Source organism: Lindgomyces ingoldianus, assembly GCF_010093535.1.
Source record: "Lindgomyces ingoldianus strain ATCC 200398 unplaced genomic scaffold BDR25scaffold_55, whole genome shotgun sequence".
NCBI lineage: Eukaryota > Fungi > Ascomycota > Dothideomycetes > Pleosporales > Lindgomycetaceae > Lindgomyces > Lindgomyces ingoldianus.
The window spans coordinates 183,226-208,093 of record NW_022985216.1 but is presented as its reverse complement, the minus strand read 5'-3'; the positions used below and the strand labels follow the sequence as shown (position 1 = coordinate 208,093).

The 24,868-nt window shown below is 44.9% G+C and overlaps 4 protein-coding genes across 4 annotated transcripts; 1 reads left to right on the top strand and 3 right to left on the bottom strand.

Annotated features, from left to right (window-relative positions):
• Positions 1 to 6,984: 6,984 nt before the first annotated feature.
• BDR25DRAFT_383220 (uncharacterized protein) lies at positions 6,985 to 7,788 on the bottom strand. The gene has a single exon (XM_033697811.1). It carries the CDS (start codon positions 7,737 to 7,739, stop codon positions 7,467 to 7,469), a length of 273 nt encoding a protein of 90 aa, XP_033540625.1. The 5' UTR covers positions 7,740 to 7,788; the 3' UTR covers positions 6,985 to 7,466.
• A 392-nt stretch (positions 7,789 to 8,180) lies between these two features.
• Positions 8,181 to 9,333, bottom strand: BDR25DRAFT_244746 (uncharacterized protein; the record flags this gene model as incomplete). The annotated part of the gene is made up of 2 exons (XM_033685856.1): positions 8,181 to 8,846; positions 8,917 to 9,333. The coding sequence occupies 2 exons, from the start codon at positions 9,331 to 9,333 to the stop codon at positions 8,181 to 8,183; spliced, it is 1,083 nt and encodes a 360-aa protein (XP_033540624.1).
• Positions 9,334 to 10,739: 1,406 nt separating this feature from the next.
• On the top strand, positions 10,740 to 12,675 carry BDR25DRAFT_347011 (FAD-binding domain-containing protein). The gene is made up of 4 exons (XM_033694220.1): positions 10,740 to 11,181; positions 11,232 to 11,448; positions 11,506 to 11,909; positions 11,995 to 12,675. The coding sequence occupies exons 1-4, from the start codon at positions 10,909 to 10,911 to the stop codon at positions 12,637 to 12,639; spliced, it is 1,539 nt and encodes a 512-aa protein (XP_033540623.1). The 5' UTR covers positions 10,740 to 10,908; the 3' UTR covers positions 12,640 to 12,675.
• Positions 12,676 to 13,525: 850 nt separating this feature from the next.
• Positions 13,526 to 22,892, bottom strand: BDR25DRAFT_362456 (uncharacterized protein; the record flags this gene model as incomplete). The annotated part of the gene is made up of 56 exons (XM_033696572.1): positions 13,526 to 13,566; positions 13,640 to 13,700; positions 13,745 to 13,854; positions 13,920 to 13,980; positions 14,016 to 14,452; positions 14,483 to 14,522; positions 14,593 to 14,721; positions 14,762 to 14,925; positions 14,966 to 15,023; positions 15,078 to 15,131; positions 15,192 to 15,396; positions 15,459 to 15,731; positions 15,767 to 15,847; positions 15,879 to 16,205; positions 16,234 to 16,301; positions 16,374 to 16,527; positions 16,566 to 16,647; positions 16,677 to 16,755; positions 16,779 to 16,895; positions 16,953 to 17,119; positions 17,257 to 17,313; positions 17,375 to 17,464; positions 17,502 to 17,676; positions 17,836 to 17,935; positions 18,028 to 18,155; positions 18,222 to 18,302; positions 18,358 to 18,542; positions 18,586 to 18,624; positions 18,677 to 18,714; positions 18,744 to 18,850; positions 18,906 to 18,942; positions 18,986 to 19,057; positions 19,115 to 19,413; positions 19,465 to 19,485; positions 19,512 to 19,563; positions 19,622 to 19,690; positions 19,738 to 19,949; positions 20,018 to 20,232; positions 20,306 to 20,329; positions 20,365 to 20,517; positions 20,577 to 20,825; positions 20,876 to 20,950; positions 21,003 to 21,084; positions 21,133 to 21,308; positions 21,343 to 21,535; positions 21,567 to 21,635; positions 21,676 to 21,835; positions 21,869 to 21,957; positions 22,017 to 22,100; positions 22,150 to 22,201; positions 22,245 to 22,323; positions 22,362 to 22,452; positions 22,506 to 22,659; positions 22,717 to 22,761; positions 22,790 to 22,815; positions 22,875 to 22,892. 56 exons carry the CDS (start codon positions 22,890 to 22,892, stop codon positions 13,526 to 13,528), a joined length of 6,504 nt encoding a protein of 2,167 aa, XP_033540622.1.
• Positions 22,893 to 24,868: the final 1,976 nt, after the last annotated feature.

The following is a 24,868-nucleotide window of genomic DNA, read 5'->3' as shown; positions in this document are numbered from 1 at the left end:
ATTAGGCAACTAGGCACATGCAACGTTCGCTACATTGCTTTAGCAATACTGTATTAGTGGGTAATTAGAGGGCAATTAGAGGGCAATTAAAGGGCAATTAGAGGGTAATTAAAGAGTAATTAGAGGGCAATTAGAGGGCATTTAAAACATCTATAACAATTAGTTTATTTAATTATAATAATTAGTTTACTAATTATTTAGCTAGGTCTCTCCTAAACCTAGTTTATTAGTAGGCACTAAAAAAAAAATAATTTAGATAATCTTACTATAAAACTGCTATCTAGCTTAGTCTATTTAGTTTTTATTTAGATTGTTCTTAATAGTGCCTAAGGTTATAAGGCTAAGGGCTAGGTTTAAGCTTTTCTACAGCTAGGTAGTGTCTATTAATAAGTCCCCTTAGTTGTACAATGTAAACATTCCTTAGTAGAGCACTATAGTAGGGGCATCCTTGTGGTCCTAGGAAGATTCTAAGCAGACAGCAAAGCATTATATGCTAAAGGCTATATTGCGCAGAACTATCTCTCTTAGTTAACTAGCTTTTTAAAGTCTAGAAAGTCCTGCGCTTGTGTAGAATAGCCTAAGGGGTGCCTATTAGTTTAGATAGCTGTTGCTGTCTAGCTAAAAAGTATATATAGTTTATATTATTTAATTCTTTTGCTTAGTTAGCTAAATAAGGCAGATTTAACGCAGGAATAATTTAATATAAGTGTGTTTATTATATAGGAAAGTGTTTATAGTGCGTTTATATAAGCAGCTAAGCGCTAATAAGTCTAGTGTGTAGATATAGCATATATTTTTAAAAGAACTACTTAATTAAAGAATTGTATTTATGCTTAGTATACTTTATTTTAACCTTATTATTAACAACACCTGCTGCAGCTACTTATATACCCTCTTTTAAAAATAACAACAATAATTACCTATAAGTTGCCCTACCTAGGCTTCTACATAATGCGCTAAAGATACGCAGACATGTAATATATACTTATAACTACACTAAGTTTCTTTATTAAATCCTTTTAGCTACTTTTAAATTTAATATTTATTTTACTAAGACTTTCTACTAAACTTTTCTTTTATACTTACTATCTCTACTTAGAACTATAGCTAGCTTTAGATCTACTACTAAGTTTATCTTTAAGCTTAACCTACCCTACAACGCACTTGCCTAGCATAATAATATAAAGACATAGGCCTAGCAGCTTTTCTTTATTTTATAGGTCTTCTGTAACGCGCTTTCTATCTGTAAAGAGATGTTTAGTTAATAGGGTGTTTTTTTTAAAGTTAAGAATAAAGCTTATTTATTATATCTTTTTTTTTAGCTGCACTGTGCACAAAACCTAACACCCTAAACACACGCACTTTACACTATAGGCAACCTTTTTAGGGAACCCCTTTATATAAAACAAGAGGATGCGCTAGGGCAGCTATAAAAATAATAATAATAATTACCTATAAGCGCTGCTTTATTTGCTCTAGCGTACAGCGCTTTAAAAAACTAGTTTAAATAAGTAAAGCTATTGCTAACACTCTGCACCTAAACTATAGTAAGAATAAGTATAGTTAGTTTAGTATTTTAAAAAAGACTGCTTATACCTTTATTAATATATCCCTAAGCTCTGCGTAGTTAGAGTTAATAATATATTTTAATAACACTTTTAACTGTCTAACTACAGCTTATCTGCATTATAATAAATGCGCACACTACCTATATTAGCTGCTTTATTGTCTAATAGGTGCTTTTAATGCTTACATGTTAATCTGCTTAAAGACACTGCACTAGCTACTAAATTAGTGCGTAACGCATTTATATTATGTAATAAGCTCTAATAAACTGTAGTAATTAGAGTATAAAGAGTTCTTAACTGTCTTAGTGTATATAGCATAGAGGACTAGCGCATAGCCTGTTTACCTCTATAACCTAGCTTAGAAGCGCATAGGCTAACAGTAATTTTATTTAATGCAATAAGAAGTAATAAGACTATTTTAGGCAGTAATAGGTAGTAACTACTACTAGTTAGCGTGTGTAGGACCTAGGCTAGCATAGGGCTCCCTATAATTATAGCTGCGCGTTGCCTGTCCTTTAGCAACATATACAACTCCACACCTGGTAAGTATAGTATGCTAAATGTAGCAGAGGCTGCTGCAAATAAACTATTTAAACTAAAAAAGTATACTATAACTATAAAAAAACTGCCTTAATAACTAGAAATATTACTAGGTAAGAGATTATTCTATAAAGAAAAGTTGTTATTAAATAGTAACTCTAGTACTATAGTTAACGCTGTAGACTTAAATAACACATTAATTATAACTAGTTTAAGGGGTAGACTATATTACTTTAACTAGTTCTATTACTAGTAATATCTGTGTTATATAGCCTGCATAGCTAGACTGTTATCTTACATATAACTACCTAACAAGGCCCTAGTAGCATTGTGTATACCTAGCAACCTAGAGACATTACTTATCCTAAGAAGCGTGTTATTTTTGCAAAACTTGCTCTATACTATAAGCATAATATGCTTAAACTTGCTTTTAATAAATGCTAAATGCAACTCTATAAACTTCTAGTCTAATAGTAGATAATTCTGTACACTACTAGTGCTATACCTGCTAGACTTAATAAGCACTGTAACTTTATTACTTTTAATATTCTTCTGTCTAGTAACAAGCCTTGCTAGCTTTTATTAGTTTAGGTATAAAAAAAACACTAAAGATAAAAGTAGAACTAAAATGTTATTTTTAGACACACTATAAACTTTTAGAAAGTACTAAAAAGCAGATGCCTAACATATTTTCTAGATATGCTGTAACACAAGGCTAGCCTTACTCTTTAGCGTTAGCGCAGTCTTTTTAGCAGGCAGAGGTAAGGTGCTTTAATATAGCATAAGTGCTAGATTATAACCTATGCAACAGGTAACCTTTTCTAGAAAAAGTTACTATGTTAATTATATAAATAGGTTATTTTAGAAATACTAAAGTAAGTGCCTATAATAATACTTAGAGTTAATTAAGTCTTACTACTTAAGCTTAATGCTAGCTTATTAGTTTAGCTATTTATTTGTCTAATTAGGGGGTCTACTTTTACGTCTGTTATACTAAAATGTAACTATATAATTTTATAAATTAGCTAAAGTGCTCTTAACCCTCTCTTCTGCAGCCTCTAATTTAGGTTTATTATGTAGGGGTGTAGACTTAGGCGGTAGTGTTACAGCAGGAGTAACAGGCGTCTAACTACTACTAGCAGATGCCTAATTTAGCAATGTTATAGTTATTATCTGCCTTAATGTAAAGGGCTTTATCTTATAATAATTCTTTGCTTTTATAGGTTGCCTTTTTTTTATCTTTTACTTTACTTAGCTGCTAGCCTGTCTATTACTTGCATTTAGATTAGTGCTAAGACAGTTAAACATATAAAAAGGGATAAATAATATAGTAACTGCAGTCTTACTATAACTACGCGCGCTATAACTAAACTGCTGCATTAGATTACTTATATCTTAGGTAATTAAAATATTTTATTAGTATACCTACTTAATTCTAGAGATATTTATACTTATCTTAAGCGTAGTTGTACAGACAATAATCTAGATAGAGGCATTAGCGCCTTTAAAATTTTAATATATCTCCTGCTAGTCTGCGTCTGCAACCTAACTAGTATACGCCTAGACTACCTTCTTAGCATCTGCTATAGAGTAGTGTCTATCTAACACAAGACAAGATTAGAGGAGCCCTATAAAGTTAGCAATATAAGTGCAACTGTTAATAAACACGCACGTCTTTAAGATAAGCTTTAGGTTACTAGAAAAACTAGTAGTACTAAACTTATAATTAATAATATATAAAAGCTAAGCATATGTGCTCTTACTGTAATTATTAATTAAAATAATAGTGTATATAATTTTAGAGTAATCTACACACGTCCTAATTACCTTTAGGCTGCCTATTAGATTATTACCTATCCCTAGACCCTCTAGCCTAAAGCTACTAAAACAGTGTACTGCCTTTTCTGTCTACTTATTAAACATAGCAGTATAAGTAAAAAATGTTATGTTAGAAGATAAACACTACTAAAGCTTATAAAACTATAAATACTTTTTCTAAAAATCTTTCTACTATTATATAACATAGCACTTGTCTAATGCTACTAACCTAACCTAAGTATAGAATATAGTGTTAGTAAACAGCTATTAAAACGCTAGTAATGCAGCCTGCTCTAAACTTAGCAAAATATAAGTGTATAAAAGCTACTAAATCTTCTAGAATATTTTTAAGTTAGCATTTTTTATTTATTTAGTAACTAGATATAGACGCGCTTTAAGATACTAGTAGATTACTTTAAACTACTTATTTTTTAGCTTTAACAGTAGTATAATCTAGAGCGTAATGCTGCCTATAAACATAGAATATGCATGTAAAATAATGCTCTTTCTAAAGCTAGTGTAGGCTATAAAGATTATATCCTTAAGGCTATACATAAGCTAACAGACAGCGCGCACCTGCTGCTTATGTAGCTCCTTACTGCCTAATAACTTCTGCATAGCCTAAGTAAGTAATAGTGTTTAATACTAAACATTACACTTTATAGAACACTTATATACTAAATCCTATAAAGCATTAGCACTTAGAGTATAACAGGCTTTAACATAAAAAAGCATTATGCTAGCTAGTTTATATACTTAATTTAGCACTACATAGTCCTTATCTAGCACTAAATAAGTAGTCTTTTCTAAGCAGATAGCTAGAAGACTTAGTGCAAGCTGTACTTGTGCTAGCCTCCTACCTAAACTCTAATTCCCTGCGCGCTAACCTAGCCCTCTAGTCTGCATAGTAGCTACTACAGCAAATAATTAGCAGTACGTATTAAAAAGTGTGTAAATAAACACATAGATAATATGTAAAAAGATACTTATAATATTTAGTGTCTAAACTGCTTACTGCGCAAGTGTTAGTACTATTTTACCTACTGCAATAGAACTATACGCATAGGATAAAATTAGCAGATCTAGAAGCTAGAAGTAGTTTATAATAGTAAAGATAAATAGCGCTTAAAATATAAGTGCCTTGCAATACATAAGCGTAGATAATAAAAGGGGGGGGGGGTTTAAAGTAACGCATAAAATTAGTTATAAAAAAGGTTATGTTATATGTGTAAATAGATTTAAATTACTCTAGACATTATTAGATTTTATTTAAAATATGCTTATAATGTTCTTACTAAAGTTTTACATGTTGTATTAACTTTTAAAGTCTGTGTATAATATACTTATTATACTATTAAAAATCACGTCTTTATTTTTAAGCAGTTAAAATTAGTTGTGTATATAAAAAATTACTAAAGTCCTTTAGACAGCTAATAAGAGAAAACGTTAGTTACAGGGGTTTAAAACTACTAACCCTAGGTTATACTCTGTTAGGAGTAGCAGTATGCATGGTAGTATGTGCGTTGTCGGTTCTCTCATCAGCCGGCTGAGCTAGCTGAGATAAGAATCATGATTAATCAGCACAAGTGGATCCTTCTCTTTTTGGTTAGGCCGCATTTCCTTCTCCACCCTCACGTCTCCGCAGCTTCACCAGGGCAAAGATGCATCATCAATCCTCCTTTTTCATTGCTGGGTAAATGAATTGGAATTGTCACGGAATTGCAGAACTACTAACTCCGTGCTTGTCAAGCCGATGAACAAAGCATTCCGTCGCCTGGAGAGATCCTTTCGGTCAATAAGATCAACAACCACAGAAATTATTCTTTTCAGGTGAATTATTAACCACTCATTGATGGCTAGTCGATTATACGTTGTCTCAGTGTAAATTCGGCCATCGATGCTGACTGTGACTACAGCTGACCTTTGCGGCGCGGGCGAGTTGAAGTATTCGACTAGTGGAGCTAAGTGGTCGAGTCTCTAGTGTGAGAGACGTTCTCAGCCTTCAAGTCATTTCGCCCAGGTTCGACACATTGGTCCCATTCTCCCCGCCATTTTGAGGTGCTTTTATTCATTGCACTAGTCTCCTATGGTGCCGTTCGGTACTACCGTTCACCTTAGATCCATGTCGCAGAGGCTCGTGCGTCTGGAGCGAAATATGTCAGTTCTACGTAGGTCTGATGCTTCCTGTAGTGTTACTAGATACAGCTGATGCTCTTTAGGGCCTACTTCTAATATACCTCATAGACCCTATTCTAGGAAACATTCTTATCGGTACTCCTGAAGCTGTCCGCTTCATGGACATGGACATGGCTCTAGGCATTCAGGCATCTTTCCATGGCAATCCATTAACAATTTCAACTCTCGCTCTTCCCCCGCACATAGCATTATGGTTACCAGCCATTTGAGGTAGCAGGATCCAGTACCGTAATCATTATCTCGCCCACCGGGAGCGTCTAGTGGACGTTCGATCCAGAAGTAACAATGCAAGTATGCAATCGCTCCAAGGACTTCCTCTCGCCGAAATGTTGGGCATGCGCAATATCTACTGGGTGACTATTACGACACCCGAGGTGAAGGGAATTGTACGCACCAAAGAATCACGTCCCCTTCGTTCCACGAAGATACACATCGAACGGTGTGGAGCGAGTCGCTTCAATGGGCTGATATGATGTTTCGAGCTTGGAGCTGGACTGGTGGAAGGACGTAAGATCTCGGTTTAGACCTAAAAACTTTCCCGCTTTATGTGTGTAACAAAGCATTTTTCCAACTATGGATGATTTGGGACGAGGCTCACCAAGTGTTGGCGGAACGTGACTTCACTTATTAGCAAGGTATAAGAAATGTCTTCAAGTACACCAGCACTTTGTCTATCACTCCACAATTTGTCTTTAGGAATACCCTCATAGTCACTCTCCTATTTCATAGCGCTTAATTAATGGCAGATCACTCTCGACTGAAGCAGCATAGGAGAGTTGCCCAAGCATTTAACGAATTCTATACCGACATGGACGAGATGGTGGACGCAACCACCTAAGGCTTAAAGAGAGACTCGGAAGCCGAAGAAGGTAGGATCTAGTGAAAAACTCGCCTTTGCGAGTTTGGAAATCGATTAGATCGACGCCATAACCATAGCAGTGGTTCTCGGAAATGGATTCATTTTCATGTTGGTAGGAAATAGGCCCATGGCCAATGCCTAGACATTCGCGATAGCTCTCCTCAAATTTCAACCATAGTTTCAAAAAGCCCTACAAGTAGACCCCAATTCGAGATTCGGTAGCACAGAGCTAAGTGCGTGAGTTTACTCGCACTGTTTCCCCAGATTGATGAAAGGACGTGTCGGGGAATTGACGAATCAGATGCTACACCCCTACTCCGTCCTCCCATTCTTTCTTTAGACCAATGCACACGGTCAGACATTAGCCGTCGAGAATGAGAGGACCGCGGTTCCACCAAAGATCCTGATCCTGATCAGCATCAGCGCGACGCGTCGCAACCCGAAATACTGGCACTGGGTGGAGAAAACTGCGCAGATGAGGCCCATTATCCTCCGCGGTGTTTTATCCCGGAACACACCTGCAGAATACCTACTCTCCTGGAAAGGAGCCGGAAGGCAACCTCAAGCCAGGGTCGCCAGGCTCGAACGTCCCATTTGCTAAGGGGCGCAAGCATCGGCTCGCTATTTCCGAGCGTTGAACTTCGCGCCACGAGTGCGAGAATCTTTAGAAAGTATAGTGTTGCGCTTGCAAGTAGGATTGGCGAAGATGCGATTAGACGAGCTGAGCGAAAATTATCATCAGGAGTAGGATTTAACATTCAGCTAACGATGAAGGAACCAATCGGTGTCAGATTCGTGAACAGGCAGGGTCGAATGAATGCCTCTTTGAAGCTCAAATTAAGAGCTGCGTATTGTCTAACCGAAGAACCTGGAAGTAACTCAATCCTACACGCCATGAAGTCCCACAAATCGAACAACAGACCTGACGGCCTTCGTTCCAAGTGCAAACATTCGAAGTACTCGTGGGACGGTTCGTTCATGGTGTAAGACTGGCGCAAACTTTAGACACAAGTTATGCAGCATCGGTGGCACTGGTGTGAAGCTCTTAAGTTACATAAACTCCCAAATACCACAAGCTACGGGGGGCAGTGAGCCTCTCAGTGTTGGTTGACAGTTCTCGCCACCTTGAGCGATTCGTCAAGAATATTTCCGGATTCTATCCATTGACACGGCGCAGAAAACTTGTGAGCTTTGCAGGCCTACAACCCCTTGCTCGCAAACTCGACCTCGGATGACGACTTTGAGGGCATTCTGTGGGGCTCCCCACCGCGATCTGCGCCTGGCGTTGTCGACTGAATCGGAAGCGCGAAAGAATGCGCCGTAGTCGCGTGATTATCGTGCCGAACCGAGTACTCCGTCGTCTTCACAATCTTATCTAGATCTTGATCGTCGATCTCCTCGAACTTCTGCCTCTCCAGGACAACCGCCGATGGCTTCGATCCCTTCCTCGATCTGCCGTATGAAGAAAGACTGATACTCTGGCCTGAAGCCTGGCCATACCGACTGCTTGACGTCGACTGCTTGACGGAATCGCGCAGCTGGTTGAGAATCGCAAATTCAATCTTGAGCTTGACGCTGTATCCAAAGCCCTTGAAGCTGCACCACACACCCCAGAAGGCTAGGAATTCGAGAGTGATGGTAATGACATCGATGCAGATGATGGCGACATTTGCGAGGAAGAGGAGCTGGATCTTGCGCCGGTTGCTGCGCTTTTGAACAAGTTCGCCGACGCGAAGGATGCGCACTGTTTCCATGAGGTAGACACTTGAGACGATGAGCTCCTGGGCAGTGAAGAGGGCAATGGAAATTTTTTCCATGAGTTCGAACGGTTTGTAGGTTGGGTCAAGAACGCCATTTTTGATGGCCTGAGGTGAATGTTAGGTCCATCGTAGATCCCTGCAGTGTATGGGAATGAAGTTGCGGGATGCTTACAACAAGGGAAAAAGCAGTTTGTGGAATATGAAGGCACACTGCGTTTCCTATGATCATATACAAGATAAGTCGCAACTTGACCTGGCTACGGCAAACCAAATGAAGTCTAGACCATAACACGAGGGACTGACCCGTCACCATCGCCGCCCAACCAATATTGATCGAAGCAATGACACCATAATAATTGACATTCGTTCCAAAGATCATGAGGAAGACGTTGGATTGGTAGACGAGAACGCCCAGTGAGGCGATTACTAGGCAGGAGAAGTACCGACCGCGCCATCGTTGGAAAGACAAAAAGATGGTCCACAGAAGTTCGGCACCGTTGAACCAAGCAGCGCCTGTCAAAGCGATGAAGCCTACAACCTCGACGGTTGAGGCCAGGGGCCCGATTTGAAGGCCCGGCTGCGGTGTCGCCATGGTAGAGAATTTTGGGGAAGATTGACAATGGATGAGATGGAGGTAAGAATGATCTGATTCCTCCTTGCGCTAGCGGCCGCGCAATCGAGGTATAAGTGTCGTGAGCGAACGGCTGGGGATGACAGGTTCGCTCTCGTTCCTCAATCGCAGTCGAGCCATTAGAAACTTGATAGGACCCTGAGCAAGGCTTGGATTCGGGCCGAAACCCAGTTTGAGGGTGCGGACCCTGAGGCTGTTACAATCCTGACAGGGCAACTCCTAGATTTTCACCTCGTTCTTTGGTACCAACCGCAGTTTCCGCGAAAGGGAACCTGTTCGCTGCATGAAACAGGATGAAAGGGCTTGATGAAAGGCTTGCCAAGAAGCAGGAGCCACGTTTTTCTTCACGCCAGACGAAGTTCAACGCACAACCTTGCCGGGATATTCCCTCCTTTGCAGTTGAGGTGTTTGTGCATTTCAACGCCCCAACGCGGAGTACTTTGTATTGACGAATTGTTGGGCGAGATGTGGAAATTCTTTGTACATGGAATAGTCCCAAAAATTGAAAGCGCAGTCTGATCCTAGTGATCGAGGGCTTGGCAACGTTCGGTATTCGGAGGGTGAACGGACCAAGGTGGAGCAGAGGAGGAGGAGGACTGTGCGAATGCGAGAAAGGTTAAGGTTTAGCTTTTTTCTTTCGGTTCCCTGAACGCGGTTGGCGTCGCCGCTTCCCCGAGGCGAGAACTTGCTTTGCATGTTGTGCACGGCGGCTGGTGCATGAATTCCGAACAGGAACTTTGCAAACCAATCAAGTTCAATGAAGAAACTTCACACCATCCTTGGAGGGATACCGTAAAGATCCTCTTGGGTTTTCGACAACACGCAATTCACTTCCCCGCGAGCAGTAAGGATAAGAGATATCATCGTGAGTGGTTCCTGAACTTCCAAATTGCCGCCCCGCGCCTTACCGGCCCGGTGGAATGGTAATCGGTGATCCGCTTGTCATCCACTAGAATCCCCGGTTCAAACCTTCGAGCTCCTTTCATCATGTCAATGCAAGTCTCCCCAATCAAACACCGCAGATGACGAATGCCAAATACACCACGACATGTTTGGAAGGAAGCTGACATGTGTCGGATTGATGACAGCGCCCCAGGTTGCAGAGAACTTGCTGTGCCCCCTGCTGTGCCACCAAAGCCACAGTGCCTAACTTGGAATTTCAATCCTCCTCTTCGCACCCATCCGGGGACGCAAAAAGGAGAGGTCATCTCCGGGACTTCCCTTCCGAGCTCTAGGTACTTATTTCTGTTCAGCTCGAAGGAAGCGGCCTGGAAGCCTCAATTCGTGGGGTAATTTAGCGGCGTGACGCGACTCGCAGCAGAATATATCTGCTCGGGCCTGCTTCGTGCCAATTCCTGCAGGCGCATCTTCACTCTCTCTTGCTTGGTAGGACGAATTCCAGCACAGTGGTGGAGCCAAGCTGGCCGTTCACCTCGCTTTTTGCATCCTCGCTCGGAATCTCAAGCCCAGCCAATCAAGCCCACTTTGTGCCCTTCCTGTCCCGTTTCGAATCGGCGCAGTGTGACAATTGCAATCATGCTTGTCTTTCTCACATTTGCGTTGTGGTTGCTCGGTGGCCTACATGGCGCTCTCGGAGGGATTCTTCCTTCCTTCAACCCCCTTGTGCGATCAACAGACCTTATGCAAACCGCAACGAGTTTGGGCCAGCAGCTGTCAAAGGATGCAACCATTATCTTGCCATCCAATCCTTTATGGGACGAAGTGATTGCTCGAGGTTCATACCCAAGGGTCAACCCAGGTTATTTCGTCGTTGTTGAGGTTGCTACCGAGTCAGATGTCCAGAAAACGGTACGTCAATTCATTGTACGTTCGCGAGAAGATTGAGCTGATTTGTCAAGGTCAAATTTGCGAATTCCAACGGTATTCCTTTCTTGGTTGTTTCTGGGACTCATGGCTGGACGAAAACGCTCAACAAACTTCAAGGTGGCATTCAAATCAACATGCGCAAGCTGAACACGAGTGTTGTAAGCAAGGATGGCAAGACCGCAACTATTGGAGGAGGTACTCTGCAGTGGGAAGCCACGAGTGCACTCTTTAACCAAAGCAAGCAAGCAGGTATAACTTCGACTCATTTTCAAGATACATACGGCAAAGCTGACATCAGTTGACTAGTCACGGGTCTTTGTGAATGTGTGTCGGTGATTGGACCACTTCTTGGCGGAGGCCACAGCATGCTTCAAAGTCAACATGGATTCGCGCTCGACAATCTTGTCTCTGCCCGTGTCGTGCTTGCGGATGGTTCTGTGACCGATGTCTCTGCATCTAAAAATGCCGACTTGTTCTGGGCCTTGCGAGGGGCTGGTCACAATTACGGAATCGTGACGAGCTTCGTCGTTAAGGTGTATGACATTCCAGCGGGAAACCAATGGACAGTCTATTCCCTGATCTACAAGAGCGATAAACTCGAGGCGCTATTTAGTCTTGTGAACAAGATTGACGCTCCCTCTGCAACCCGACCGTCGAAGTTGGTGCTTGCGGGGGCTATAACTCGCATTCCTGATATCGATGCAGCCCAGGTTCGTCTTCCTATTTCCTAGAGTGGTCTCAGGGGCAATGCTGTGCGACCTTTTTGCTTCGCATTTATTGACTTTCGTGGTACAGCCAGTGATTGCCTACACCCTCTCCTACGAAGGCACTCAAGCGGAAGCTGAGCAATATGCCGCTCCATTCAAGGCCATTGGTCCTGCTGTAACAACGGTCACGACCAACGTCAACTACGTTCAGCTCTATACGGTGACCGGCAACAACCTAGAAAATCCGGTGTGCAGGAAAGACAATAACATCTTCGGCTCCGGAATTTCGCTTCCATCCTGGGATACTGCCGGGCTCCGCAAGGCCTTTAATGTATTCGCCCAAGCCTCTGCGGACCCGCGATTTTCAACATCGGCTATACTCACAGAATCGTACGGGATGAATGGGGTGCGTGCCGTGGATGCGAAAACCACCGCCTTGGCTCCTGAGGAACGCGCCAACCCCATCCTTACAACACCAATCTTTTGGTGGGAAGGAGCAAATCCGCAGGATGCCACGGACGCAGAGGCCTACGCAGCCAAGATCAAGGACGCCATGTATTCGGGTGTCACCGCCGCAGGAGGGAAGAGGCATACATATGTCAACTATGCAATGGGTGAAGAGAGCCGGGCGGAGATGTATGGTTATGAGCAGTGGAGGATGGATAAGCTCAAGTCGTTGAAGAGCATCTGGGACCCGAAGAACAAGTTTAGGTTTTACAACCCAATTATTTAGGGCCAACATTAGACCGCCGAAATAGGTGGAATGAAGAACTCAAGTGGAATTAGTTCGAGGCCGCCGTTTCGATTCTCTCAGTAACTGAAGCTGCAGTGCTTCACCCGTATGTCTCGTGAAATATCCCTATTTAGGAGTCTTTGAGGGCAGAGAGTACGAAGCTTGGCAAATTAAGATTCGTGTACGCATTGAACAGATCGAACAAACTATTGAATTCGGACAAGGTAACGCGTATTCTTCGTTGTCGAAGAAATTCTCCTGGAAGTTGAAGGATCTGTTAGCGTCCAGGGTATGATCTAGAGCGCCAAAGCTAGAACCTCTACAGATGAAGCTATTTCTTCTCGTTGTGTGCATGCAGCATAGCACTTTTGCAATAGGTCCGAACCCATTTATCAGCTCACTCATCAATTGGGCGATATCGGACGAAACGGTGGAAAGGAGCTGCATGCAGTTAAAGAAAAATGTGGGAGCAGTAGGCAGCCGTTCCGCTAGGAGGTACAAAAGCGGGTATGAAGAAGCGGGAGAGCGGAGTACTCGGCCGCGGAGAATTTACTAGCCGCTACCAGTCTTGGGATGGGACATCGATGATGTGTGGAGCTGCGATAGCGCGTGTCAGGGTGTAAGGCTTGCTCGTGGAGCCATGGAGAGGTTGGGGAGAGGTGGCTTCAGCTGGCCGGAGGGTTCAGCTATTGCATATATTATAATGCATATATAGGGAGGGATATATATAGGAGGTACGAATCATTTAACTTAGACCGCTATGGGGTAGGCTCAAAGACTGCCGCGGCGGAATATCAGTGTGGTGGATTTTCAGGCCCGGTGGCATCAGCATTGGCAATGCTCTCTACCACTCCATGATCTCTCGTCTGAAATACAATATAGTCTCCTATTTCCATTCGCGAGTATCAGTACATCTATTTCTTAGATCTGATAATACAAAATGACCTGTTAGCTACTAATTATTTCCTCGGCCCCCATTTCGCCTCATTGATAACTTCACCGGCATGCTCCTTCGCCAACCTATCAATCCACATCTGCAGCGTCATCCCTCCCAAAATCTCCTTTTCATTTCCTTCGACTCGCCAACATCCTAATTCGTAAACACAAGCTTCCCTTTCAGGAAATCTGCCTCAGGGCCAGCAAGCCAGACCATGAAGTCGTCCGGAGGAGAAGTTATCGCCAAATCAGCACCGTTCATCACATCCACATGTCCGTCTCCATCCTGAAAAAAGCGACAACCAGAAATAAAAGATGGAATAGAAGGAGACATTTAAACTCACCATCCGGACACGGCACCCCACTCTTCAGCTCATCTTTGTATCCACACTTCACAGATGCACGCTAACAACCCTCAGCCCCGGGCTCTCTATCTGCACAATCCCAAAGAAGTGTATTGAAGTCGCTTTACTCACCGCGTACGCACTCACTGATGCCCCTTGCAGGATCGCTAGGACGGACACGTTGAGCAAGGCCGCGTCTTTGGCAGAGTGGAGAAATGCCCGCATGATGATGAACGCGCCCTTGAGGCTGACACCAAAGCCTGAGAACGAATTATTGAGGTCTGCGAGGCGAATAGGAGGGTCGAGAGCTCCATAGCTCGCATTGGAGACTAGGACGTCAAGGGTACCGGCTTCGGACGCGAAGTCCGTGAAGGCTTTGCCAACTTCGGTTTTCTTCGTGACATCGACGACGTATGGCCAGATTTTCACTGCAGTGAAGATCGCTGCGATGGCAGAAGAGGTACTGTGGAGTTTGCTTTCAGTGCGGTCGAGGATGGCGATGTGCGTGGCGCCGGCTTCAGTGAAGGAGCGAACTGTACGTGCGCCGATGCCTGATTAGCTACCTGTAATGACGATGTCCTCTCCGGTGAGGGAAAGGGAGGGCTGAGAAGGGGAGATGGAGGGGTAGCTAGTTGTGTGTCATTTCTTGGTAAAGTAGGGGGAAGGAGTGTACATATTGACTGAGGGAGTGCGCCTGTGTATGGAAGGATTGAAAAGGACGCTGAGAAATTAGCTGGGTGAAAATTTCTTCCACTACAGAAATGTTGATTTGATGTGTGAGTACAACAATGGCGTGCTTCGACTTCATACGATATCCAGTTGAACTAAGGCTTAAAGTGAACAACGCTGAGTGAAAACATGATGATTAGATATGCGGAGTCTTTCTGAAATGTCCCCATTCTTATCGAGTACTTTCGCCGATGTACGAAGTTGTTCCGACTTTTAATCGTGGCTGCGGGGAACATTTGGAAGCTCACGAGAGGCCGTGCACTATAGAGAACGACCGCTGTGACGCAATCGGCGATGGAAATCGGACAAGACTCGACTTGGGGTTTGGAGATTACGTTCGACTTTTCCAGCGTCTCGGAATGCCTGTTCAAACTCCTGTTACATCATAAACCTCGGCATCGCCAGGGCAATACTTCAATCTAACCTCACACATAAGGGTGCAGCAAGCATAACTACCGGTCCAAATCTGCCAGCCATCGTATACTATTCTTCCCATTCCACCGGCGTTGCTACTATCCTATCCGAGAGCTGCTGTAACCTGACCACTTTCCTAGTCTTTGCTAATCCAAAAATCTCCCGTGCCTGAATAGTGAGGTCGAGTTCCGCTCGCCATTGCTTTGCATCCGGCGCTTCCCAGATTGTCTTTTTTGCTGGCAGTGGTGCCAGGATGAAGCCTTCGAGGGAAATACAGGTGACTGCATGGTCGAGATTAATTGCTAGGTTCATAATGCGCGCGATTGTGACAACACTGAGAAAGGTTATTTGTGTTAGAACTTAAGAGAGGGGATTGGATCGAGATGTTGTGAAGACCCGCCGACGCCGAGACTCGTCAAAGAGCCAGTCCTGCCAGATCTGCTGGTCAAACAATGCCGCGTTCTTAAGTTCGACCCCGCCGATCCGATCTGCGAGCGTGGTGGAGATGGATTAGTGGATTCTAAGTTAGTTAAGTCGCGTGAAAGTTGTGAGAATATGCTTACATTGAGTGATTGTAGTAGCGGAACGTCAAAATCGGGTTGTTCAAGCTCTCCATCAATAAAGTGCTTGCACCGATGCAAGAAGCTCATGGTTTGAGGGCGTATCGTGCTTTTCCCTGTCAGCAGGTACAAATCAACGTCGACTGCAAGTTACATACATCCAGCCATAGCCGCTCATACTCCAATTGAATAGTTCTCCACAGCACATTCTTAGTATCCTTGGTTCTAGTAGTGAACATCTGCCCCAGAGTCATACAATTCACCAACATCTCTGGCAGCCCCCCTTCCTTGCCAGTAGTACTTGAATAGCATTTTCGGTGAATAAAGGGAGGGAAAGCTTCCTTCCTCAACATAATATGTGGAAACTATCCGATAATTTGGATCAAGAACATTGCGCTCATTTGGCTCTCTGGTTTGGGCATTTTCCTCGCTGTAATTAGCCTCGCGGAACCCCATGCGGACAAATTGGTTGTGGGCAACTTGGAGAAATCCATAGGGAACGGGTAGATCATAGTATTGGAGCCTAGCATTTGGGTCTCTAGATCCGCATCTTTCAATGTGGTCGGAAACGTCTGGAGGGATCCTTTTTCGAGGACTGTGGGGTGACGGACCCGATGTCGAAGATCGGCGAAGCCAATTGAGAGAACATGTTTATCCCTTCAATTAGTTCTCCCGGACTCTAAATGGTTCCTTCCGCAAATCTATGCATATAAAAATCTGGACGCAGCCGTTCTATTTCATTGAGTCCTACAGTGGGAGTGCTAGGCCGAAGGGTGATCAAACCAGAGATATCGATATCATCTTCATTCGCAGCTTCATAGGTAGTTGCGGATGGTATTTGGAGATTACGCAAGGCTTCTTCGCCATACCGACAATAGATCTTGCGAGAAATGCAACCGGAGCAACTGGGACACTTTGAGTCGCATCTAACATTAGCACGTACACACATGGTGCAGGATCGCTTTCGGGAGGACTTTGGCCGGAGTTGCTTTGAGCGACAATAGCACCCATGTCTCTTGTGGCTACTGGCTGTTTAGATGAGATGTGCGCTGACTATTTCCAGTCAGACTTTGATATTTCGTACCTTTATCGAATAACTTCCCACAAAGGGAACAGGTTAGTTGCGCAGCCTCCTGCATGTGTGGAAGGCTCATACGGAAGGGATGTGGCTTAACAATAGATTCCGAGCGAAATCTCGGGGTACAGTGAGCGATTCATTCGGCTCCGGGCTGGTTGGTAGCATGTATCGTCTTTGTTCAAAACACTCCGCAGACTTGGATGAATGGCACCGATTAATCAGCCTTCAACAGTCAGCAGTTTCCGAATTGACTAATCGGCCGCAACTCATAAGTGAGGGATAATGATTTCTGCAAAATTTTAAATTGGCCTCGAATTCAGTCATAGGTGGATAGTGGGATCTACTTTTAATGCCGTCGGCGGTTGGTGGAGTTAGACAGTGCCACTTGCTGCATGTTAGAATGTACAATAGAAGATGGTCTGATTTGCAGTAGAATCAATCTCTTGGTCAAGTTCTACTTAAATCTAGAACGAGTGGTAAGACTAAATTCATTGGAGTTGTGTTGCCTGCCATACCATAACATACTAGATATGTCTTCTGTTTGCAGTAGTCACACAATAGTCGAATGGGTCGCCACCATGGTCGGATGCGTCGTCACCATAGTCGTATGCATCTCACCATAGTCTATGTTGCCAAGACTTACCCACTTATTTCGCATATATATAGACTCCTACAAAGGACTCCTCTAGCAATCAATTCAATCCAGTTCCTCATGCCTCTGGTGCTCCTCCTAGCTTCACATCTTCTGAATATTTTAACGTTGCCTGATTCCTTTTAAGGGCGGCTTCTACTCTCATCCACTTTCAGCGTGACCAACAGGAAGGACTACGATTCGTAGAATACGATACGTTACGATCACGTGCATCGTAGAGTCGTAGTGAGTCTCTGAGTCGTATTGAATCGTACTTAAGCCTGAAAAGTATATCGTATTACGACTTGTATAGGCTTTTTTTGGTGGTGAGGTTTGAGGTGAGGCCTGAGGTGAGGTCGTCGGCGTTGTACAGAGCACGCAAGGGCTATAGGCAGTGCAACTAGCAGAGTTTTCTGTATCGCCTCTTAGTATAATTGTATGAAAAAAACAGTGAGGAATCACCTACTTTTGCATTGTCTATCTCATAACCTGTTTAATGTATACAGATCTACTTGGTTGGTGGCTCCAGATTGGTCGTTTACAGTACCCTACTGTTTTCAAGATAGCCCTTGATTTCCTCTCCATACCAGCTAAAAGGAATCTCCTTAGTGGAGCAACAATTCAAGCGCTACAGCTGCAAAGAATTAGCTTTATTGTAGGCTGGTTGCTAGTGAGCTTAGTGAGTTAGTTAATCACATAAAATCCGCCCCATCTGATCGTACTACGAACTGATTCTTGGCAATCGTATTGTAAGTACAGTGAATTGGTTCGTACCGACTACGACTCGTAGTCCCCTCTGCTCCTCTAGTAATCGTATAATCGTACTAACAAACCGAGTCGTAGGGCGGTTGAAAACTCCCAGTCGAATCGTATTACTTCCGATTGGTTACGCTGTCCACTTTATCAAAGTGGACATGCTTCGCAAGTCCATTCTCGGCCAAACAATTCGATTTGCCAGCGGGACCTATATCCTGTCATATTCAGATGAGAATATTAAATTCGAGGAGGTGTTACAAGCATTGGGACTAGGGGCCTGGAGCTTGATAGAATTCGGAAGGATGAGAACGAGTCTGAATTTGGTAACGGAGGTGATCTAAGATCTAAGAATATGGTTGGGCAATGGAATGGTGGAGATCCAGGTTTGGGTTTGACCAGAACGCAAGATGGCTTGGTGTTGGTTGGATGGTATTCTGTAGGTATGGAGGGGAAATCTTGTCTCTTGGGGCCATGCTCATGTTCGATCGTTTAGAGGACGCATAAAATCAATAGAATTGTGGTAATGTAAAGAAGTACCTGATTAGATTGTTAATATGATAATGGCCAATTCAACTCTCCCTTTAGGAACCGGCGCTAACATTGGACCAACTTTTATACGTTCTCGTTCTATTTTGGAGCCCCGATATACACCCTACCGGAACCATGCGTCATGAAAGAGTTTGGTGTGCGGTTGACGGCGGCTTCCTTGGGAATCGCGATATACATTTTCGGGTTCGGTTATGGTTCTATGCCTTTTGCGCCGCTTAGTGATTCCGCGGACATTCCTTCATGCTAAAGACGGTTTAGAGGGGATTTACACCTTTACTAGGATTCCCGTAGTCGGCCGGACGGTGGCTATAAATGTGACATTCAGCAATTTCGTGATCCTTCTCATCACAACTTCGTTGGCGAGAAGTTTGCGGGACCATCGGTTCTACGATTTCTGCTGGGCTTCTTCGGATCGCCATGCCTAGCCACCGGAGGAGCAACGTTAGAGGACATCTTTCTACCTAGCAAAGTCTGTTACATTGTTGGAATCTGGGCAGGTGTCGGGTCGCCGGAACCTTCACTTGGTCTACTCTTCGTAGCCTTCAGTGTCCCCGTGAATGGTTTGGGTTGGTCGCAATGGAAGATGCTCTTGCTTGCTGGACCTGTCTTGGTTATAATACTGCTTGCATTGCCGGAGACACGCGCTTCAACGATCCTTCTTCGGAGAGCATAGAGGCTGTGACGAGCAACCGGAAATGAGTCTATTTGAGCGCACACAGAGCTTGACCAAGCCAAACTCTCCATGAAAGGGGTTGCATTCGACGCTCTCATCAATCCCTTGGGAGATCAACATTTGCATTCGGTGGTTCTATATACAACATTTTACACGGAGCTGGTATACGGGATCTTCTACACATATTTTGAAGTCTTCCCACTCGTGTACCAAGATTTGGATCACTTAGCGGTGGCGGCATGAGTTTTTCGTTTCTTGCTGTTGCCGTCTCCCGAACGATTACGGTTCCGTTGTACCTGCTATACTACAGACTCGTGGTAGACCGTAGGATCGCAAAGCGTGGAATGGAAACACTTGAGGAACTCTTGTTCATTGGGATTACTAGCCGGCATGTTCTTGTTTAGTATGTTTTCGTGAAGAAAGGGCACTCGTTGATGCTGACTTTCTTGAAGCTTCCACGGACTAAGCCTGCATTCGCTGGGTTGCCACTATGCTCGGTGTCTTCATGGCAACGGCCGGAGTCTAAATTGCTGCGACGCAATGTATGTTCCTTTATGTCCCATTTTGTTGCCCAACATACACAGCTTCGCTTCTTGCAGCTAATGGACTTTTGAGAAGCGTGATGGCGGCCGCAGCAATTCTTTATGCATCCCCGATGTTCTAGGCTATGGGTATGCCGGGAAGAGTCGGCTTTCTGGTGGGGGTGACTGTGGTCTGCTGGGGTAGTTTGGATATGTTGTGCCTCTTAGGGGCAAATCTGAGGGCAGCGAGGAGCAAGTTTGCGGTGTATTGAGCAGTTGACATGCACTCAGGCCCGGGATGGAAAGGTATGCCATGACTGTAGGTCTCCCCGTACATGTACCCGCTGGTGCACGAGCGACGAAACATGGCACGTATGGCAACATGCAACATGGAGACGACTTCTCAACAGATATGTAGCTACCTATCTGCTTAGTGACCTATATGCTCAGTAACCTATCTAGTACCTACGTTCACCGTCATTTCTATTCGCTCCAGAACCTATTATTATAATTAGCACCATAATTCTTGTCCACTGGCGGTTGAAATATATTCTTTGGGAGTTCTGAAGGCGGAACACCAACCCATAAGAATAGACTCGCCCAACACCTCCCGCGCAGGGTTGGCCGTTCCGGCACGGTGCAGGTGCCCGATCAGACCACGTCGTTCACCATCCGCTTTTGGCGTTACTTCCCACGATTCTCCCAATAACATTTAATTCACCCCGAGTCTAGTTTTGATGACTTACAAGTTTCATATGCTATCGCGGTCCTGTCGTCTCCTCTCAACAGCCGCTTCATCGTTCGACACGCAAAGCTGTCGGCGATCCTCAGAATGAAGTAATCCCCTGCCCCTATATATTGGACTTGTGTAGATAATAAGATTCCGGTAGAACCCCTTGCCAGCCCTGGTCCTCCCTCCTCTCTCATCATGTCTCTTGGCACACTCCTATCGCGGGTTCTCTCAAGGAACTCGGGAGTGGAGATAGGAGGACGCTCTAGAGGTCAAAGCAAAACCGCCCAAGATAGAGGTGCCAACATCCCTGACCTGGAAGTCTCCCGGATTCTTGCTGCACTTTGCCGAGGATATTAGTCTCTCTCGATGAGCCCTCTTCCATTCTCCCTAAATCTCGAAGACCGCGTTTTTAATGCTATCGCAGAACTAGTTACCCAACAGCCGCCGGTCTTCTGCTCGTAAGTGATTGCCTGATGTTTTCGAGGCTGGTGGGTGTCCGTACTTCTCTTATCGTCGAATAGCTAGCTCTTCGTCGAGGTGGCTAATGAGCAAGAGAGTGTTTAGTGTACCGAATGCAGAGGGTATATCATTTCTTCGGTTGGAGCAGCCTCTAGTGGGGCCCGCGATTGTAAACATCCCAAAAGAAAAGTGGACGGCGCAGGATGTGTGGAGAAGAAGTGGGGAGTTCTCGAGACAGAAGATGGCCCTGTAATCTGAATTTGAGGATAACGGCGGTATTCTGAACCTACTGGATAATTAGGCCCTCAACGAAGTCGGACTGTGGTTATTTTGGAGGACAGAAATCTCCGTAATCAAATGTCTCCGTACAAGTATCTTATTCGCAAGGCTACTTTTGTCTAGTGTTAATGCATTCCTACCAAGGAGACACGACCCGCGCTCTGTGAAGCCGACACGCTCGAGCAACCAATCGGAGTGCCAAACTCCAACAAAGAGGGACAGGAATAAAGGAGCCTCGGACGATCGCGACCAGGCTCAGATTTACGAGGATGAGGAGAAAAAATCGCTCTAGGAGCAACCTAGCGAATCTCATTGCATCGAGAATGTCTTTGCTCTAATTTTGCAGTTTGTTGCTTGTACTTTTGCCTATGCACGTGCCAAGGTTTGGCGGTACATCCGAGCCGTGTGCAGAACTTCCAACTATTGGTTGAAATTCGGACTGCAAGTTGCTTTTTGCAAGGCACAGCAAGATTCAGGAATGCAGGGACTCTTTCATTCAGGGTTAGGCGAGTTTGGCAGAGCTCGCCTTCAAGGCTTCACCATATGATGCTGTCAAGACAACAGCACCTCACATGGACAAGGAGTTCCCAATCATCGGCGGTGATAGGCACCTGAAGTTGCCAAACACCCTTCCATGCCTTCATGATGGCGGAAATCTAGTGATAATCAATCGAGAAGTGCCTGCAGAATATGTCGCCCCATTGCCACGATCCACCTGAATGTTGGTGCGAATGCTGATGATGAGACTGGCCGAAAAAAAACCGTGATTCCGCTCGCTGGAGCTATCCCTTCGACGCTGCTGCCATGTGGGCAATAGGACTCTACTAAAGCTCTGGACAATAATCTACTGAACTAGACTCTTGGACGGAATGATAGACTAGTTTGTGAAGTCCGAAGGAACTATCGGCAGCAATTAGCTTCAGAGCCTCGAGGCTGCCAGTACGATCCGTGCTTCATGTAGGAAGTATTTAATTGGCATTTGCTTAATCTGTTGAGGGCAGCCAGTATCTCCTTGATATTGTCTCAAATCTCAGCAACTAGTTTGGTAAATTAATTCCACTCATTTCAGGTTCCACTGGTTGCGCAAGTATGCTACGAAGACGCCTAGGGTCTTCTTGGTTTAATCGCTCTTGCTGACGAATTTCTTTGACCTATTGCTGCAAACCCCGACGCAATTAGAGACATGCTAGAAATTTGGGCTGACGTGTATTGTATTTGATTGAGATCCGGCCAGCGATTTACGCGGGCAAGTTTTGAGCTTGTTAGCCGACTTCAGTCTGCGCTGGGACGTTGGGGTTGCTCTTGGGGGCCGATGGCTTGCGTAAAGTGAGGCTGACAGAAATCTTAGAATGATTGGTCTTATTCACCTGAGGGTCGTCGTATTTGCAGCGGTTGCTGAATGTGGCGCTGATTACTCAAGGTCTTTCACCAAAAGCGGAAGCATGCCGCGATTCTCGACCCTGCACCCCAATCGTCCAATGCTGTCACTTGATCGACATCAAGCCTCCTACGGACTCAATTTATTCAAAACTCTACGGATTTGTGTGTGAGAGAGAGAGAGGTTTCTTCTGACATCATTATCCGGTGTCATGGGCCTCTTTCGCATTATGTTTAGCTTTCATATGCTGTGGAAGATCGTGGGAACCATCTCTGGGATCACGGTTCTGATCATCCTCTTTCACGGGGCCAGTGCCCAAGAATGCAACGGTGTTGCTTCCAACGTTCCTTTGGCAGACTGCTTGGTGCGCACCACCGAGCTCCGCACAAGCTGGAAAACTAATAAAATCTAGGGAACATGCGTCCTCGGCCCTCTGGTAGGTAGCTACGGCGGCTGTACTGGAAACGATGATATTGCCTGCAACTGCCGCAACGTGGGCTATCAGGGAGCTGTCACCAATTGCTGGCCATGCGTTTGCCCAAAGCTGTCGGGCCAGGTTTCAGCGTATGCTTCATCGGTCTGCAAAGGTTCGTGGATGCTTCCCTTACAGCCTTGGAGATCTGATCACTTTGTTTGCTTTCATGCTGATATTTCACCAGCCTTCGTATCACCGCCTTCCGCCCGGATATCGGAGGTTACGACGACGGAAAAGTCAACACTGACAAAGACTGTTTGTTTATCTCAAGCATTCACGCCAGCTCAAACAAACGCACGTGGCCAAACCGATTCGCAAGGGTCCTATGATACTGCAGGAAACGTTGCTGCCATAACATCTTCAACTAGAACGTCGATCACGCTTTCGCCCATCCCTTCAGCCAGCTGTGTAGTAGTAAAAGCGGGCATGGCACCAGGTGCTGTCGCCGGTGTAGGGATTGGATCAGCAGTTGGCGGAATGATGCTCCTTGCCGCTGTAACAGGCCTGCTTCTCTCCCGAGGAAAGCGCAAGAAACAAGGGAATACCACGCAATCCGATCATCCCGTCATTCTGGCGGAGCATGGGCACGATCTGGGTCCATCATCACCGTACACTTTGGAGAACAAGGCCATCTATCCCGAACACCCGGAAGTAGTTCCATATACCCCGTCGCCGAATAGGGACATCGCAGGTGCTCCTATGCAGAGGAATCGCGCATCGGATACTACTCTTACCGCTCAGGATGATCTTGGGAGGGTACAGCATCATCGTAGTCATTTACAAGAGCTTATGCGGTTGGATGAAGAGGAGGGGAGAATTCGCAGGACAATAGAACTCGCGGGATCAATGCAGCATGCGAGGGAGCTACAGTGATGAAAGTTGTGGAAGCGTATTTCTGAAAGCGCTGAGCGTGAATCGCCTGCAAGCCCTTGAGCATCAGGCGAACGAGTTCTGGAATCTAAAATGGAGCGGAAATGCTTCGGATGCAGAGAACATACGACCCCTAGTACTCCTAAGAGGAACGGACGATGATCGAATCGACCGTTGAGAGGTCGGGATGGTGAACTGGTCACATGGTTTGCTGGTGACCCCACCATGCCTGCCATTTGATGATGCATTGCATCTGAAATCCGTCGACAATGTCACAAAACCCCCATGACACAAGGCCCGTCTGCGGTACAAACGGCTCGGCCCACGTCTGATATGCTGCACACTAGCGGAACACAATGTCGTCGTAGGCAAGGACGAGGCTGCTTACGTTGTTGGATTAGCGGGTGAGTATTTCGAATCCGTTCGAAGCGGTTGTGCAGGAGAAAACCCACAAGATGGAGAAGGGCAGGTAAATTTCAGCATGTGTGCATGTACTATCCAATTCTCTGTGATCTTCTAAACCTACAACATTCAAGTGATAAAATCCGATGCGTCTTGGCACTTCCTACATTTCTCCGGATTTATGATAGGTGCTCAGTAAGAGACGCTACTATTTATTCTCGTCCTTCATGTATTCTCATGGGCTGGTCCAGCTAGAGGACCAGGGAACTATCTTATATGAAAGAATTTGTTTTCAGCTCACTGAAATGGCAACAAAGACTACTTCACCTTCTCATAACTTGGATCAAGGCTGGGGTAGACTAGTTCTATTAGCGTCTTGTTAGAGTTAGGAAGAACCTGACCGAGATGTAGAATTTTGTTACAGATCACTACCCTGTTGTGT